Raw genomic sequence first — 15,992 nt, 5'->3', positions numbered from 1 at the left:
AAACCCTGTCTCAAAAAGCCAAAACTTAAAAATAAAAATAAAAGGAATAGAGGTTAAAATAAAGCCACGTAAAGATGAAAAACACAAGGGAATCTGGATTCTGTATGTTATTGTGTTGTCTTTAAACTGTTTGATGGCTGAGGAAGGAGCAAAAGCTGCTAAAAGACATTTGATTATAAATGCTGCTGGATTAATCCAATATATGAATATATATATATTGAAAATGTATTGACTTCAAAATTGAAGTCAAAAGATATGTTACTTTGGAGAAGAGGTTTTGCTTTTGTTTCCACAGGAAATGAGGGACTGTGGATTCATTCTACGTTGAGAAAAATCAGGTTTGACCAAGGAAGACCCTGAGAAATCTCCAATAAGAGGAATGGCCCAGATGTCTGGGTTCTACATCCAAAGGCTGCTGTCTGAGATGATCAAGCCTCACGAGATACTCCAGTCAGGACTTGATCATAATTCTAAATTTTCTCTAGGTCCCCATAAGATTATCAGTGCCCCCAATTAGCAGGAAGTAGCCTGGAAAACAATGTCCACATTCCCAAAAAATGGATTATGGATGTTTGCCTTTGTTTAGAATATTCATTACAAGTTGCTATGGATAATGGTCAGTAGAAAAGCAAAACAAAGGAGATTTGATTCAGAGTTCTTGTTTAAAAAAAGAGGGATGGGGAGTTACTGTGGGACAATGGTCTGTACCCTGTCACTTGTATTTTAAATAAACACTGATTGGCCAGTAGCCAGGCAGGAAGTATAAGGGGAGCGACCAGGCAGGAAGTAGAGGCAGGTCAAAAAGAATTTTGGAAAGAGGGAAGTTTCAGTCTGCAGTCGTTACCCAGACAGAGAGGAAGCCAGACACAAAGCAAGCAGTGGTGTACACCTTTGATCCCAGTACTCAGGAGGCAGAGGCAGGCAGATCTCTGTATGCTCCATTTCAGCCGGGTCTACAGAGCTAGTTCTAGGACAGCCAGGGCTACACAGAGAAACCCTTTCAAATACAGATAGATTAGATAGATGAACAGACGGATGATAGAGATAGATGGATGGATGGATGGATGGTAAGATAATGGATGGATGGATGGATGGATAGATGGATAATAGATGACGGATGGATAGATAGATGAATGATAGATGATGGATGGATGGATAGATAGCAGAAAAACAAACGAACGAAAAAGGTCCCCTTTTGTGATGTACAAACTGATTCGCTCTGTAGACCTATAGACCAGGCTGGCCTTGAACTCAGAAAGCCGCCTGCCTTTGCCTCTTGAGTGTTGTTGTCTATAGGTTTTAATGAGGAGGTATGACATTATTTCTCTCAACTTACATGATATATGTTTTATTCATAAGAAGAAAAGATTTCCATTATATTGGAATGAAATAATTCTAGAGTGCTGGGTTTTCTTAGCTTGGGTTTCTATTGCTAAGAAAGACTCCATGGCCAGGGCAACTGTGATAAAGAAAACATTTAATTGGGGTGGATCATTTACAGTTTCAGAGGTTCATCCATTATCATCATGCTGGCATGCAGACAGATAGAGTTGAGAGTGCTACATCCTGCAGACAACAGGAAGTCAACTATCTGAATCTGGCCCCACAGTGACACACTTTCTCCAACCAAGTCCAAGGCCCTGGCTTAGGGGAGGGGAGATCTGAGGACATACATGAAGGTAGAATGCTTGTCTAGGATAAATATGGCACTAGGTTCAATTCCCAGGACAGCACAGACAACATCTAAGAGTAGTTGCTAGGAGGGCTGAGATGGAAAAATCTTGAGTTCAAAGCCAGGCTGGGAAACATCAAATGATCCTACCTCAAAAAATAAATATAAAGTGTCAATAGGAAAATATATATATATTTTTATTTATTTTACTGGAATGTTCCTGCATTGTTAGTAGGATTACAAAATGGCACAGCCACTTCAGAAAATCTGGAGATCTCCTCAAAATGTTAGGTTCCATAAGACCGCCCATCCCAACAAACAAGACTTACTCTACATTTCAGAAGACTGAGCTGTCATCTTCAGCTATCTGAAGCCACAGGACACACCTGGTTTCCATACCTTCCTCAGCGGAAACAATTATCAGATGTACTTGTGTTGCCTTCTCTTTAGTGGTTTGTCTTTATTTGCCCATTTGTCTAATAAAATATAAAATGAAATAAAACTATCGCAACAGACTACCACTGAAGTACTCAGCAATTAGCTTTTTAAAAGGCTGAACATCTTTTATGAAGCCCTTGAGTACAGGGTTAGGCAAAGTGACAATGACTTAGACTCGCTTCTACATACAAAACCAAACAGAAAACTCAACCCTCTGCTGCTCTCAGTGAGAAGCCACTATATGAGTCCTGGAAACATAACTGAAGGAAGCTGACTGTGGGGAGAAGAATTTTCAAATCACAAAGACACAATGATTCTCCTACAAAGTCGCTGTGCCTAATTAAACAATCTCACATCTATATTATGTGCTACTAGTGATCAAGTTAATTTTCCAAGAATATTCTCTAGTGGTATTATTCTATTCTATCTCTGGATAATTTAAACTAACTGTAAACAAAACCTGAAATGTTAGCCTGAACTATGTTAATGTTATGTCTACATAAGCAAAACATGATGGTGCTGAAAAGCCCAGCTACAGCTGCCCCTGATGGAGAATGCCTTCCAACCCTCACGGAAGACGCCTGCAACCAGGGAATAATACTGAACTCTACAATGATTTTTTTTTTCACAATTATGATAAAGTTTAATCTCAAAATTACGCACAATAAGAAGCAAAAAAGCGACAATTTCAAACAATAATTACAATTATATATAATTTCCTGATTCACAATTTTATAGATGCATGATCCATTCTCATCACATACCTTAGCAACCCCAATTACCATAGGTTTGTTTGAAACAGTCTCTTACAGCCTAGGCTAGCTTTGAACTCTCTGTAAGAGGATGACCATGAACTCCTAATCCTCCTGCCTCTATCTCTCCAGTATATATGATTACAGACAGGAGTTACCATGCTCAGCTGATTTTTTTTTTCATTTAAATATTAAGACCTTTCACCTTGGAGCTGGGTGTACACCCCACCTCTAATTATAGCCTTTGAAGGGCAGGAGAATCTGAATTCAAGGTCAGCCTATCATTCATATATGCATATGTGTGTATGAATGCAAAAATAAAAAAACAAAAGCTACAAATGCACCTTGTATGTTTTGTTGTCAAGGAAATCCTCTATGGCTTCTCTTTGTCACGTATGTGAGAACTGCCAGCACCTCTATGTCTTGCATTGGGGCCATCACTAAGGGCTAGCTAACACCAACTGAGACCAATACACATGGTTTAGTCAGGGAACACCTGCTGACAGAGACGGCAGCATGGACATCCTGGACTCCATGTCCAGCAGTGAGAACTGTAGCCAGTCTCACTGTGTTACTCAAAAGAGTCACAATTTAAAGCTCGGGATCTATTTCTGGAATTTTCCATTTAAAATTTTCAGATCTCAGTTAGGTGTGGTGGCACTTGATCACAACACCTGGGAGAAAGAGGCTGAGTGATCTCTGTGAGTTCGAAGCCAACCTGTTCTTTCTGCAAAGCAAGTTCCAGGACAGCCAGAGCTAAAAAAAAAAAAAAAAAAAAAAACCTGTCTCAAAAACAAACAGGATCTCTGTGAGTTCGAGACCAGCCTGGTCTACAAGAGCTAGTTCCAGGACAGGCTCCAAAACCACAGAGAAACCCTTTCTCGAAAAACAAACAAATAAACAAAAAAACAACAAACAAATAAATAAAAATTTCAGGTCTCAGGTGATAATAGGTAACTAAAAACCTGAGAAATAAAAGGCATAGATATGGAATTACTAGAGATGGCTCAATGGTTAAGAGTCACTGCCTGCTCTTCCATAGGTCCTGAGTTCAATTCCCAGCAACCACATGGTGGCTCACAACCATCTGTAGTGAGAGCTGGTGCCCTCTTGAGGAAGAGACCACATCAGTCATCCTCATCAACCTAGATCATGAAAGTCAATATGCACAAGTTCAACAGAACCGCCATATTCGGGCTGCCCACGCACGTGTCAGCACTGCCAGGGCACACATTTCACTCTACATACAACGGAACGGTTTAAACTTAGTTCTTATTTCCTCAACACACAACTTAGTTAATGAACTAACAATGAAATAGCAAATCGAAACATCAGTCATAATTGTTCATCTAGAATTATCTTTTTATTACATTTAGTATGTGTACACAGATCACATCTTAGTGTGCATGTAGAAGTCAAAGGACAACTTAGAAGAGTTAGTTCTCTGCCTTCATCGAGTAGATTTTGGGGCTCGAACTCAGACTGCGTGGATAAAAATGTCTGAAAAGAACTACGTCTGCAAAGAGGAGGGGCAGATAAGGCTGGGAAGCATAGTGGTGGTTTAATGAGAACGGCTCCACAGGCCTATGTATTTGAAAACTTGGTGCCCAGTTGGTGGAATTGTTTGGGAAGGATTAGGAGGTATGGCCTTGTTAGAGGAGGTGTGCCACTGGGTGTGGGATTTGATAGCATCTCAGCTTGGTAGTTGTCAAGATGCAAACTCTCAGCCGGGCGGTGGTGGCGCACGCCTTTAATCCCAGCACTCGGGAGGCAGAGGCAGGCGGATCTCTGTGAATTCGAGACCAGCCTGGTCTACAAGAGCTAGTGCCAGGACAGCCTACAAAGCCACAGAGAAACCCTGTCTCGAAAAAACCAAAAAAAAAAAAAAAAAGATGCAAACTCTCAGCTACTGAAATCAGCACCATGCCTGCCTGCTGCCAAACTCCCTGCCATGATGGTTATGGCTCTAATCCTCTGGAACTGTGAGCCCCCAAATTAAATGCCTTTTTGTTTGTTTTTGTTTCCAGAATTACGATTTCTCTGTGTGGCCCTGGCTATCCTGGAACTCGCTCTGTAGACCAGGTTGGCCTCAAACTCACAGAGATCCACCCTCCTCTGCCTCCCAAGTGTGTGCACCACCACAGCCCAGCTTAAATGCTTCCTTTTGTAAGCTGCATTGGTTATCGTCTTTTGTCACAGCAAAATGTAATTTCATATATATGAAAAATGCCATAAAAAACCTAGTCACAGCCAGGAAGTGGTAGCACCTGCCTTTAATCCACTATTCAGGAAGCATAGGCAGGAGGATCTCTGTGAATTTGAGGCCAGTCTGGTCTACAGAGTAAATTTCAAGACAGTCAGAGCTACACAGAAAAATCCTGACTCAAAAAACATAAGAGATACATGGTCTAGAGATTGTAAGGTATTTCTTAGTGAGGCTTTGCATTTACTAAAGAAACAAGCTAAGTCAGACTGTTATCACAAAAGGTAAGGTCTTTGTTATGATTTTTATTGCTGTGAAGAGACACCATGACCACAGCAACTCCTATAAAGGAAAACAGTTAATTTGGGCTGATTTATCGTTCAGCAGTTTAGTCCATTATTGTCATGGCGGGAAGAAGCATGGCCTCATGCGGGCAGACGTGGTACTGAGAGGCAGCTAAGAATTCTACATCTGAATTCACAGGCAACAAGAAGAGACTGTTATACACTAACCAACTTTGAACTTTTTTAGACCTCAAAGTCCACTCCCTAGTGACTCACTTCCTCCAAAGAAGCCACACCTACTACAGCAAGGCCACACCTAACAGTGCCACTCCCTATGTGCCTATTCAAACCACCACTACGACAAAGACACCAGGCAGTGACAGAGCACACCTTTAATCCCAGCACTTGAGATGCTAAGGCAGACCAGCCTACTTTACTAAGTGAGTTCCAGGACAGCAAAGGTAACATATTAAAACCCTAACTCAAAATAAAATAAAATAAAATGACAAAGGCAATCAATCACCTGACTATGCAAAGTATTAAAATTTACACTTTTTAAAGCTTCCTAAAAATAAGGCCTGCTGTCAGTCTTGTTGAAAATTATGGCCCCAAGAACAAATGAAATGACTGTAAGAATAATGTCATCAAATCAAGTTAGCCTCTGCACGCAAGATGAAAATAAAGACATTCCGCCATATGCATTGAGTCATTATTCAAACAGCCCCTGGCTTTCCAATGAACGAGCCATTATAGGCTTTCTTCTTCATTCTAGTGATCTCCCATTAAAGGGGACCGTAACTCCCTCTTCCTAATGTTCCAGACAAAAATCTAGGAGTCACTTTACCTCCCCTTTCTCATGCATCCAATGCGCTAGCCTCGATATATATTATGTCCTGAACCTGACCACTCTCCTCACCTCCACGGACACTTCTCTACCTTAGACAACTTTTCTTTCGAAAGAAAGAACCTTACCAAAACCTCATACATAGAGGTGAGGGTGGCAACAGGCGCCGTTAATCCCAGCACTCAGGAGGCAGAGGCAGGAGGATCTCTGTGAGTTTGAGGTCAGACTGGTCTACAGAGTGAATTCTAGGATAGCCATGCAGCCAGCGCTGTTACACTGAGAAGCTTCATCTCAAAACAAAACAAACAACAAAAAGAGACTCTGTCTCTAAAAACAAACCACGGAAACTTCATAGAGCAGCCTGAGTTTACAAATGCCAGGCAATGTTCAAAGCTAAACCAATGTTCAAAGCCCTGAGATAACTTTCCACCTTTCTCACAGCAAAAGTGAAGCTCAGGCTTACAAGACAGCTCAATGGGTGGAGTGCCTTGTCTCCAAACCTGACAACTGGAGTTTACTCTCTAGGACACAAAGTGGATTTCTCAGTGAGTGTTCTGTCACTGTGATAAACACCATGACCAAGGCAACTATGAAACAAAGTGTTGAATTGGTTTACAGAGGGTTGCAGAGGGTTAGAAGAGTCCATAACAGCCGAGTGAAGGAACAGCTAGGAGCTCACATCTTATCCACAGCCAAGGGGCAGCAAGAGAGAGTAGGAATCCTCAGGAGTGTTTTAAAACCTCAAAGCATGCTCCTGGTGACACAGCTCCTCCAGTAAGGCTACACCTAATCCTTCCTAAACAGTTCCACCAACCAGGGACCAAGTATTCAAATATATGAACCTACGGGGGCCTTTCTCATTCAAACCAGCACAGTGGGATAAGAACTAATTTACACAACCTGTGCTCTGACATCTATATGCATGCCTATGCCCACACAAATAAATAATGTTAAGTTCCCTGAAGGACTTAAATTCTGACCAAGGCCAAGGCCTTGCATCCCTACCACACTGTCTTTTGAAGCTCTTCACCTCTTCAGTGTTATTTCACTGCCTTGCTCTCTGCTCTTGCCACCACACCTACTCCTTCTCAGTTCCTCTTGGATCAAACTCTCTATGATAAGCACACAATTACTGCTACACCTCCTTCAGGCCGTCCCTCAATGTCGCTCGCACAGGTGAGGCTTTCCAACTGCACACCACGTCTATCTCTGCCAACCTACAATCCTTCCCCTCTTCACCTATGCAGAACCATGGACTCCAGGACAGGAAGGACTTCTGAATTCGCTTCCCTGCTTCACTTCTGCACCTAGACCCGGATATAACAGGTGCACAATAAATACTTGAATGAATTAATCAAATAGTGGAATATTCTTCAAGGAAAAGAAATTCCTTGCTTAAGACAGAACACAAAAATAACCCATTCTTTGTATATTACTTCACCATTGTTATCATGAATGGTGACATTAACTGACAATTTAGTATGCTGAGCAAACTCTTAAATATCTGTTTTTCACCTAATCATTACAATAACCCAATAATTAGCTGGTCTCACAAAAAAATGCAAATAAAACAGTGCAAGCAAAGTTAGGACTCAGGTCAGGAGCTGGAGAGATGGTTCAGTGGTTAGGAGCACTGACTGCTTTTCCAGAGGACCCAGGTTCAACTCCCAGCACCCACAAGGCATAAACTATAACTCCAAGATCTGACACCCTCACACAGACATACATGCAGGCAAAACACCAATGCACATAAAATAAATAAAATTATAATCGTTTGTATCTTTATCAAGAGAACCTTGGGTATGAGTCACCTAGTTTTGACAAAACAAAGCAGCAGCTTTATTCACAACTTTCTACTCTATTGAAGTAATAATGTAAGACCCAGCTAAAAAGCTTCAATCACCAGTCTCCCTTGTGATGCCCAAGTTACATAGTTCAAACCAATAAATAAAAAGAAGTCAATGATTAAGGCATCCAGGAAGAAAAAGTCCCTTAAAAGGGTACTAACTCAGCTGCCATCTCTTTGTCTTTCTGCCCCATTCTTCTGGACCAGATGTGAGCATGAAGCTGGAGGTGAAACAAATACCACACCGTCATGAATATGGGCATCACAGGCTAGCTAGTGATGGTATGAAACCAAGGGCCTCAGACGTCTGAACTGCTAGCCCCCTCATCTTCTATAGAGGAGAAGTACTGTATTAAGCCACTGTTACTTGTTTGATATTACATACGACAAATGCAATTTCTGAATTAGTCCTATGAAGCTGAGGATCTATGACGGCCTCATTGAAAATGTCACTCGGCTCTCCTAACTATGCAGAAAACACATCACTACAGGCAGAACTCAAGTCTTTCACGATTATGGAGGGATGGTTGAGAATCTACATCTGAAATCATGATTTTAAAAATTCAAATGTGTAGCTAATAAAAACTGATAAATATTAAAATGATGAGGATAAAGTAAAGAATAAAGCTATCGAATTGCCTTTGTCAAAGAAGGGTGAGTATCAACCAAAATCCAGTCTCAAAACTAGTCTAAAGTGTTCCAATTTTAAACTTAGTCTGAAGTAACCAGTCACACTGAGACTTTCAGATGACAATAAAAGCCACATGGAACAGCCCTTCCTTGCCAAGGTCATTGTCTCTGTCACCATAATGTAGCTTTACAATACCACAGTGGCAGAGTCTTATACAGATATATTACCATGTCTAATCCACCAAAACTTGAATGAAACCTGGAAGGGAGGGGGCATGCAGAGATGTTCCAGTAAGCTTATAACAGACATGGGCAGAACACTGTATAGATAATAAATCAATATTTTTTAAAAGAGATTTCAATTCAAATCATGAGGCTGAATTGAAAAATGGCTCAGGGGTAAAATGACTAACAACATGGAGACCTGAGTTCAGATACTAGTCCTGTGTAAACACTGAGTAACCAGCAGAGGATGGAGTGCAGGGATGCAGAGACAAGACAAAATGGGGACACACAGAAGACACCCATGTCCACTTCTGGCCTCCACACAAGGGGTACACATAAAACATACACACACATGTACATAGACCACCAAGACTCTCCCACACACAAATAAATTTTTTAAAGATTTCAAATCACATAGAATTTCATGTTTTATAGCAGTATCAGAATCTGAGAAAAATAAGGCAAAGGGGCCAGGCATGGTGGTGCAAGCCTTTTAACACAGCACTGGGAGGCAAAGGCAAGTGGATTTCTGTAAGTTTGCAGCTAGCCTGGTCTAGTAAGTTCCAGGATAGACAAGACTATGCAGAGACCCTGTCACAGAAAAAGACAAATAGAAAGAAAGAAAACAGATAATAACAAGTACTTTAGGGTGCATTTAATACAAGCTGAACAGGGGCTGGAGAGATGGCTCAATAGTTAGGAGAACTGGCTGCTCTTCAAGAGGACCCAGGTTCAATTCCCAGCACCCATAAGGCAGCTCACAACTATTTATAACTCCAGTTCCAGAGAATCTGATATCCTCACACAGACATACATGCAGACAAAACACCAACATTTATTTAAAACAAAAACAAAAAAGGGGGGGCTAAAGAGATGGCTCAGAGTTTAAGAGCACTGGCTGCTCTTTCAGAGGTCTATGTTCAATTCCCAGAAAGCACATGGTGGCTCGCAACCATCTGTAATGAGATCTGGTGCCCTCTTCTGGCCAGTAACTACATACAGGCAGAACACTGTATACATAATATATAAATCTTTTTTTTTTTTCTTTTTTGGTTTTTCGAGACAGGGTTTCTCTGTGGCTTTGGAGCCTGTCCTGGAGCCAGTCCTGTAGACCAGGCTGGTCTCGAACTCACAGAGATCCGCCTGCCTCTGCCTCCCGAGTGCTGGGATTAAAGGCATGAGCCACCACCGCCCGGCCCATAATATATAAATCTTAAAAAAAAAAACTGCACAAAATGTGGCCACAATTGCAAAGCTATTGAGTGGTAAAGACAAGGTTAGACAGTCTACCCCCAAATCCTTCTTTAAAACTCTCCACGCATATCAAATATAGTATGACCATGCTGAAATTCTTTTTTTAAACATTCTATTTTTATTTGTGTGCACACACACAGAGAGACCAGAATAAGGTGTCAGATCCCCTGTAGCTGGAGTTACAGGTAGTTGTGAGCTACCAAACATGGGTTCTGGGACATGAACCCTGGTCCTCTGGAATAACAGCACGTGCTCTGAACCGCGTAGCCATCCTCCAGCTGTAATATGCTAAAAATTTCTAATGTAAGACTAGACTAGACATGAGTTCAGTTACTAAAAGGATGAATGATTAACTGTGAGGGAATCAACTCCTTCAGCAAATAGGAAACATTAAAACTTGTCAAAACGTCTTTACAATGATAAAGTTCTTTAAAAGGAAGTCTTCTGAATTCCAACTCGTATGTTTAACATGTTCCCAGGGCAGGGTTTTTGCTGTTTTACCATAAAGGAGAACAAGGGGCCGGTGGATTGCTCAAAGGGTAGAGAGGCCTGAGGACCTGAATCCAATCCCTAGAACACAGGAGAAGCAGAGAAGACTCAAGAAAGCTCTTCTCTCCTCTTCTATGTCTTAACGTCTTTAAATAAAACCAGGTTTTTACCTTATCTCTCACCGTATAAAAACCTCAAAATGTATCCGAGATTTAATATAACAGCTACAGTTACAATGTTTAAAGAAAATAGAAAAAAAAAACTCTATAATGTTGGGTAAAGATGTCCTAGGTATATATACACCAAAGGCAAAAACCAATATAAAAAGAAATCCACTAAAATGTGAAAGTTTAGCCAGGTGTGGTGGCTCAAGCCTACGAATCAAAATCCCCAGGAGGCAGAGGCAGAAGGATTACCTCAAGTTCAGGCCAGCCAGAACAACATAGCTAGACCCTGTCTCAACCCTATCTCAAAATAAATTAATAAAAAAAAAATTAAGCAAAATTTCTAGAGCCAAGCAGTGGCACACCTTTAACTCCAACACACTTGGGAGGCAGAGGCAGTAAGATCTCTGTGAGTTCGAGGACAGCCTGGTCTATATGGGGAGTTCCAGGCCAAAGCTGTCTGGTGATAACTTGTCTTAGGAAAAAAAGAAAGAGAGGAAGGGAGAGAGACAGGGAGGGGGGCCAGTCTGGGCTCCTGAGGAGAGCCTTGCCTCAAAAAAAGGTCCAAAGAACACCCCAAGAGTGAGAATTAAAGATATCCGTGTGGACATCTAATAAGCAAACATCAACAGACCTCCACCAGCATCGGTCCTCAGAGAGATACAGCAGACACCGCTTCCCATCCACTAGAACGGATGGAGTTCAGCAGCCAGCACACGTTTAACACGTGTGAGGCTCTGGACTTGCTCCCTTCAACACACATAAACATTCACATAAACAAAAAAAGACAAATTGCATACTGCTAAGTTATAGAGAAATGGGAATTCTCCCACAGTAGAATATAAAATGGTATGAGTACTTTGCAGAACCATTTGGCAATTTATGGAGAGAAGTTAAACTTACTATTATGGCCTTGCAGTTCTACTCCTGAGCTTGTGCAAGAAAAATAAAACATTCCCAAGAAGACTTAATGTAAATACTAATAGCTTTATTCCAAACAGCCAAGGAGCAGAAATAATCCAACATTCATCAACTGGTGTCCAATGAGAAGGAACTGTTACTTGGTGCTACGGGACAGCAAAGTGCCCAAAGTAAGAGATGACAAAGATCAAGGACTACACACTAGATGATGAGTCTCCTATTAAATGTCCAGAGGGCAAACCCACACAGACAGAAAGCAAAGTTCTGGTTGCCTGGGGCTGGGGTGGAACAGGGAGTTACTGCAAATGGATGTGAGGCATCATTTTGGAATGAGAGAAATGCTCTAAAGCTGGGCTGTGGTGGCGACCAAACTCACTAAACTCGCAAACTCACTAAAGTATTACTGAACTGGACACTTTGATCAGGCTGATTTTAAGGGATGTAAATTATACTTTCACAAACGTTTTTAGGAAAGTAAAAATAGTGTGCTATGTGACAGAAGCCAAACAGCAAAGGTCACATTATTATATGATCCCATTTAAATGAAAAATCCATAAACAACAAACCTATAGACAAAAATAAATTTGTGGTTGCCTGGGACTGGGGGCAGGAAGTACTAAGTAATCTCACAGGGATAATGGGAATGTCTAAAACTGGATGATGGATAAAGTAAGTTTACCCCCACCAAAAAAAAAAAAAATCACTAAATGTTGTAATGACTGAAACTCATGGTATTAAACCATACTTAATACAGTTTATTTTTATTTTTTATCTAAGAGTGTGTGTGTGTGTGTGTGTGTGTATTCGAATGGTATGTATGTGCGGGTGGATGCCTGAGACCAGAAGAGGTCATCAGATCTTCTGAAGCTTCCATTACAGGTAGCTGTGAGCACCTGACACAGGTGCCAGGATCCAAGCTCAGGTCCTCAGGAGAACAGTAGGTGTTCTTAACCACTAAGCCATTCGTCTCTCCAGCCATCAATGACCAAATCACACTGGTATTCTTAACCTTCTGACGAAGCTTGGACCACTCTGTGGCCGGAGTGAAAATCAACTCTTAGAAAACTAAGGCTCCCTTCCTATCACCCACTCAGACATTCTGTTCTATAGTTCTGACTATACAGAATTAATGTCACTAAATCTCCACAGCCCTTGTAACTCTGAAAGTTTGCAGCTCAACTGCAAATGCATCAAGAATGATCACAACCGCCCCTACAGTTAGGCTGTGGAAATTAGGAAGGATGTACACTCCACCAGAAAGAAAAGCAATGCTATTCTTCCAGAACAATAATAGGGACTCTTTATTTTTCTGACATCATTCTGGAATCTCCCAGTTAAATATTGGAGATTCCTTCAATATGAAATTTAAAGTCCCAAGCAACTGAGATGTAGCAGCTAGCTCAAGCAGTACATGTTAAAGACCTAACATGCAGCAAGGACAGAGCTATGAAATGACCTAAAGATCAGACATACTTTACGTTTTATTACACTTCTATGGGGAGAGCGGTGGCAGACGATCAGGCTTGGCAGGAGTGCCCTTTACCTATTGAACCATATTATTAGGCAGCTGATGTTTTTTAGCTAAAACTTGGCCCACGTTGTTGGAAAACAGGGGACCAATAAAGTATAAAAATGAAATTTAGAGAAATGAAGGCAACAGGATAAAGAATTCAAGACCAGCCTCAGCTATATGGCAAATTTGCGGTCAGGCTGAGCTACCTGAGAGCTCCCCTTAAAAGGAGAGTGGGGCGGAGAACTGGGGAGATAGTTTAATGTAAAGGGCCTGCTGAGTTTCGATCCCCAGCACCCAGATCAGTAAAGAGCCTGTAATCCCGCGCTGGAGGCAGAGACAGGAGGTCTCTGGAGTCTCACTAACCAGTCAGTCAAATGGTGCATTCTAGGTCAACTAATGAGACTCATCAAAAAATACAGTGGAGCACAAACAAGAAAGTCTATCCTCTACTGCCCGCCCGCAGGTGCACACACACAGAAATTTGGTGGGTAGCCTCCCCTCCTCCCCCAGAACAGAGTTTCTCTGTGTATCAGCTCTGGCTGTCCTGGAACTCACTCTGTCGACCAGGCTGGCCTCTAACTCAGAAAGAGCCTCTTGCCTCTGCCTCCCAAGTACTGGGATGGGCATGTGCCACCACCGCATGGCAGGTTGTTTCTTTTTCTTTCTTTCTTTTTTTTAAACACAAGCAGTGCAATAAAAAACGTGCACCTTTAAGGACGCTATGGGATCTTCCGGCTGGTCTCTGTTATAGAACTACTTCTAAGGCAAGACGCTGGCCGCGTAGACAATCTTTCACACTCAGAGGTCTGCTCACGTCAGCTGATTGAGCCTTTGTTTAACTAAATCCAACCCCTTCTGATGTCTATGGTCATTGTGTCTGTCATTACAGTGCTACAAATCTTCCCCTAATCCCAGGCCCCTAAACATCTCCTCAAGCACTATGCGCCTCTGCGAACGAAAATCCTTGGTTGTTGACAGTCAACCAGCATTCTCAGACCTATTCAGGTACACTCAACACACGGTAACGAGAGTTAGGGATCACTCCATGGTTCGACCAAGGACATATAAAACTCCCAGATCCTTAGCGTGGCCTCAAAGGTCCCTGAGATCCAAGTGTGCCCTCTTTCTGGTCCTAAAACTTAGCAAGCACTTTCTCTCTCCTCGGGATCTTCCTATCCTCACCCCTCAATTGGGGAACGGGAGCGAGCTTCCCTCAACTCACTTAAAGACTCAACAAGTCTTCACCTCAGAAAAACAATTTTCCTTGAAATCAGCTGCCTGGTCCAAGCCATTCCTTATTATAACTCCTCTCGCCCGTTTCCTCCCTGCAAGGCCGGTTACAGCTTTTCTACTTAGTTAATGCCAAGGAGCCCACTGTAAGGAGCCAAAGCCGGGTCTAAGCAGCTCAGCACCGGTACCTGCAGCCTCCCTCAGCCCCACCCCTGCAGCCGAGCACTTCGGGTACACTTGAAGGAGCCGCCTCGCGGAGGCAGGAATGGACTCAAGTGCCCACAGCCCACAAGCACGGGGACACACAGCTCTCGACCAGGCCTGCCGCCCATCCACACGCCTTTCTGCACAGGACATGTCTGTCCCAGGTACGCCTCTCTCCGCGGAGGGAGCCCCACCCCAGGCGCATGCCTCGCACCGATGCCCCGCAAGGCTTGGGCCCTCAGCTCTCACCGATCACCTCCTGCAGCTCGTAGTCGTCCCTGTTGATGGACCAGGGCAGGGCGCTCGAGTCTTCAGACATGACGGCCGCTAGCAGCGCCTGGCTCGGCGCTCCCTCACGCACGGGGCTCTCGGGGTCAACTCGCCGCACGCCTCCCTCACGCCCAGCCGCCGCCCCCCACCAGCCGCCTGGCCCAGCCTTGGGGCGCACGACGCCGGGGCGCGCGGGTCGAGCGCGGCCCCGAGGCGGGGACGCGCGGCTGCGGCCGACGTCGTCTCCTGCGGCTCCGCGTCCCGCGGTCCCTAGCCCGGCCCACGAGCCGGCCTCAGCCTCCGCCGCACCGCGACACGAGCTTCTCCCCGGCCCTGCCCCTCCGTCCCGCCCTCCACCCGAACCCCAAGCACGGGCCAAACTTTCCCTTCTCCCTCCACCTGCCGGCACGCTGCGCGCTGACGTCACCACGCTGGGGAAGCCTCAGCCCGAACAGCCGCCATCTTAGGTGTGGCGGTGCAAGCGGCGAGCTAGGGAGGAGCCGGAGAAGGGGAAGTCGACAGTCGGAGGGAAGAAATGCTCATGGAGTTCTCTGAGGGCGTCCGAAAGCCAAGAGACAGCCAACAGCCTCGGAACGGGGAACCACACTAAGCATGGCGGCCACTGAGCGCCCAGCGTAGGGGGCGGGGCTTCCTGTAGCGGCTGAGGGACGTTGCGGTCTTCACGTCTCATTTATTGGTTGGTTTGAGGAAGCGTGAAAAGGGCAACTGGTGGGAGCGGACATCAGTCATACGTTAGTCCCGCCTTTAGGCGCTTGCCTTCGCTGTTCTGCCGCAGCGCTAAGACCTTTCAGGACTCTGGTCTCTGGGTGACGTCACGGCGTCGCCGTCACACCCTCGCAACGTGCAAACCGTTCCCCAGGGTGTGGAAAGCCCAGGGGAGCGGCGGGGTGGGGTTCGGGGGGACCACAGCCAACTAGGATAAAAGGTCTTGCGCTCTCCACCCCCCCCCCCCCCCGTGGAACCGGAAGCTCGGCCCGTGATGACATTTTTTTTCCTAAGGCGGAAGTTCTCTGCGCCGCCTCCATGATTCGG

The 15,992-nt window shown here is 44.0% G+C and overlaps 1 protein-coding gene across 2 annotated transcripts in view; it reads right to left on the bottom strand.

The window, feature by feature from the left end:
* Nucleotides 1-15,518, bottom strand: part of Oxsr1 (oxidative stress responsive kinase 1) — a 94,261-nt gene extending 78,743 nt beyond the window's left edge. The window contains exon 1 of one of the 2 annotated variants that reach the window (XM_041677125.1): nt 14,919-15,518. In XM_041677125.1, the coding sequence (XP_041533059.1) occupies nt 14,919-14,988 (70 nt within the window). In that variant the 5' untranslated portion in view covers nt 14,989-15,518. Of the gene's footprint in view, nt 1-2,001; nt 2,133-14,918 lie in introns of those variants that run through there. The other variant, XM_041677126.1, reaches the window with a different exon arrangement.
* Nucleotides 15,519-15,992: the final 474 nt, after the last annotated feature.

This window comes from Microtus oregoni, unplaced genomic scaffold, assembly GCF_018167655.1.
Source record: "Microtus oregoni isolate MIOR12 unplaced genomic scaffold, Mior012 000028F_ref0000031, whole genome shotgun sequence".
NCBI lineage: Eukaryota > Metazoa > Chordata > Mammalia > Rodentia > Cricetidae > Microtus > Microtus oregoni.
This window is presented reverse-complemented; position numbering and strand designations above follow the sequence as displayed.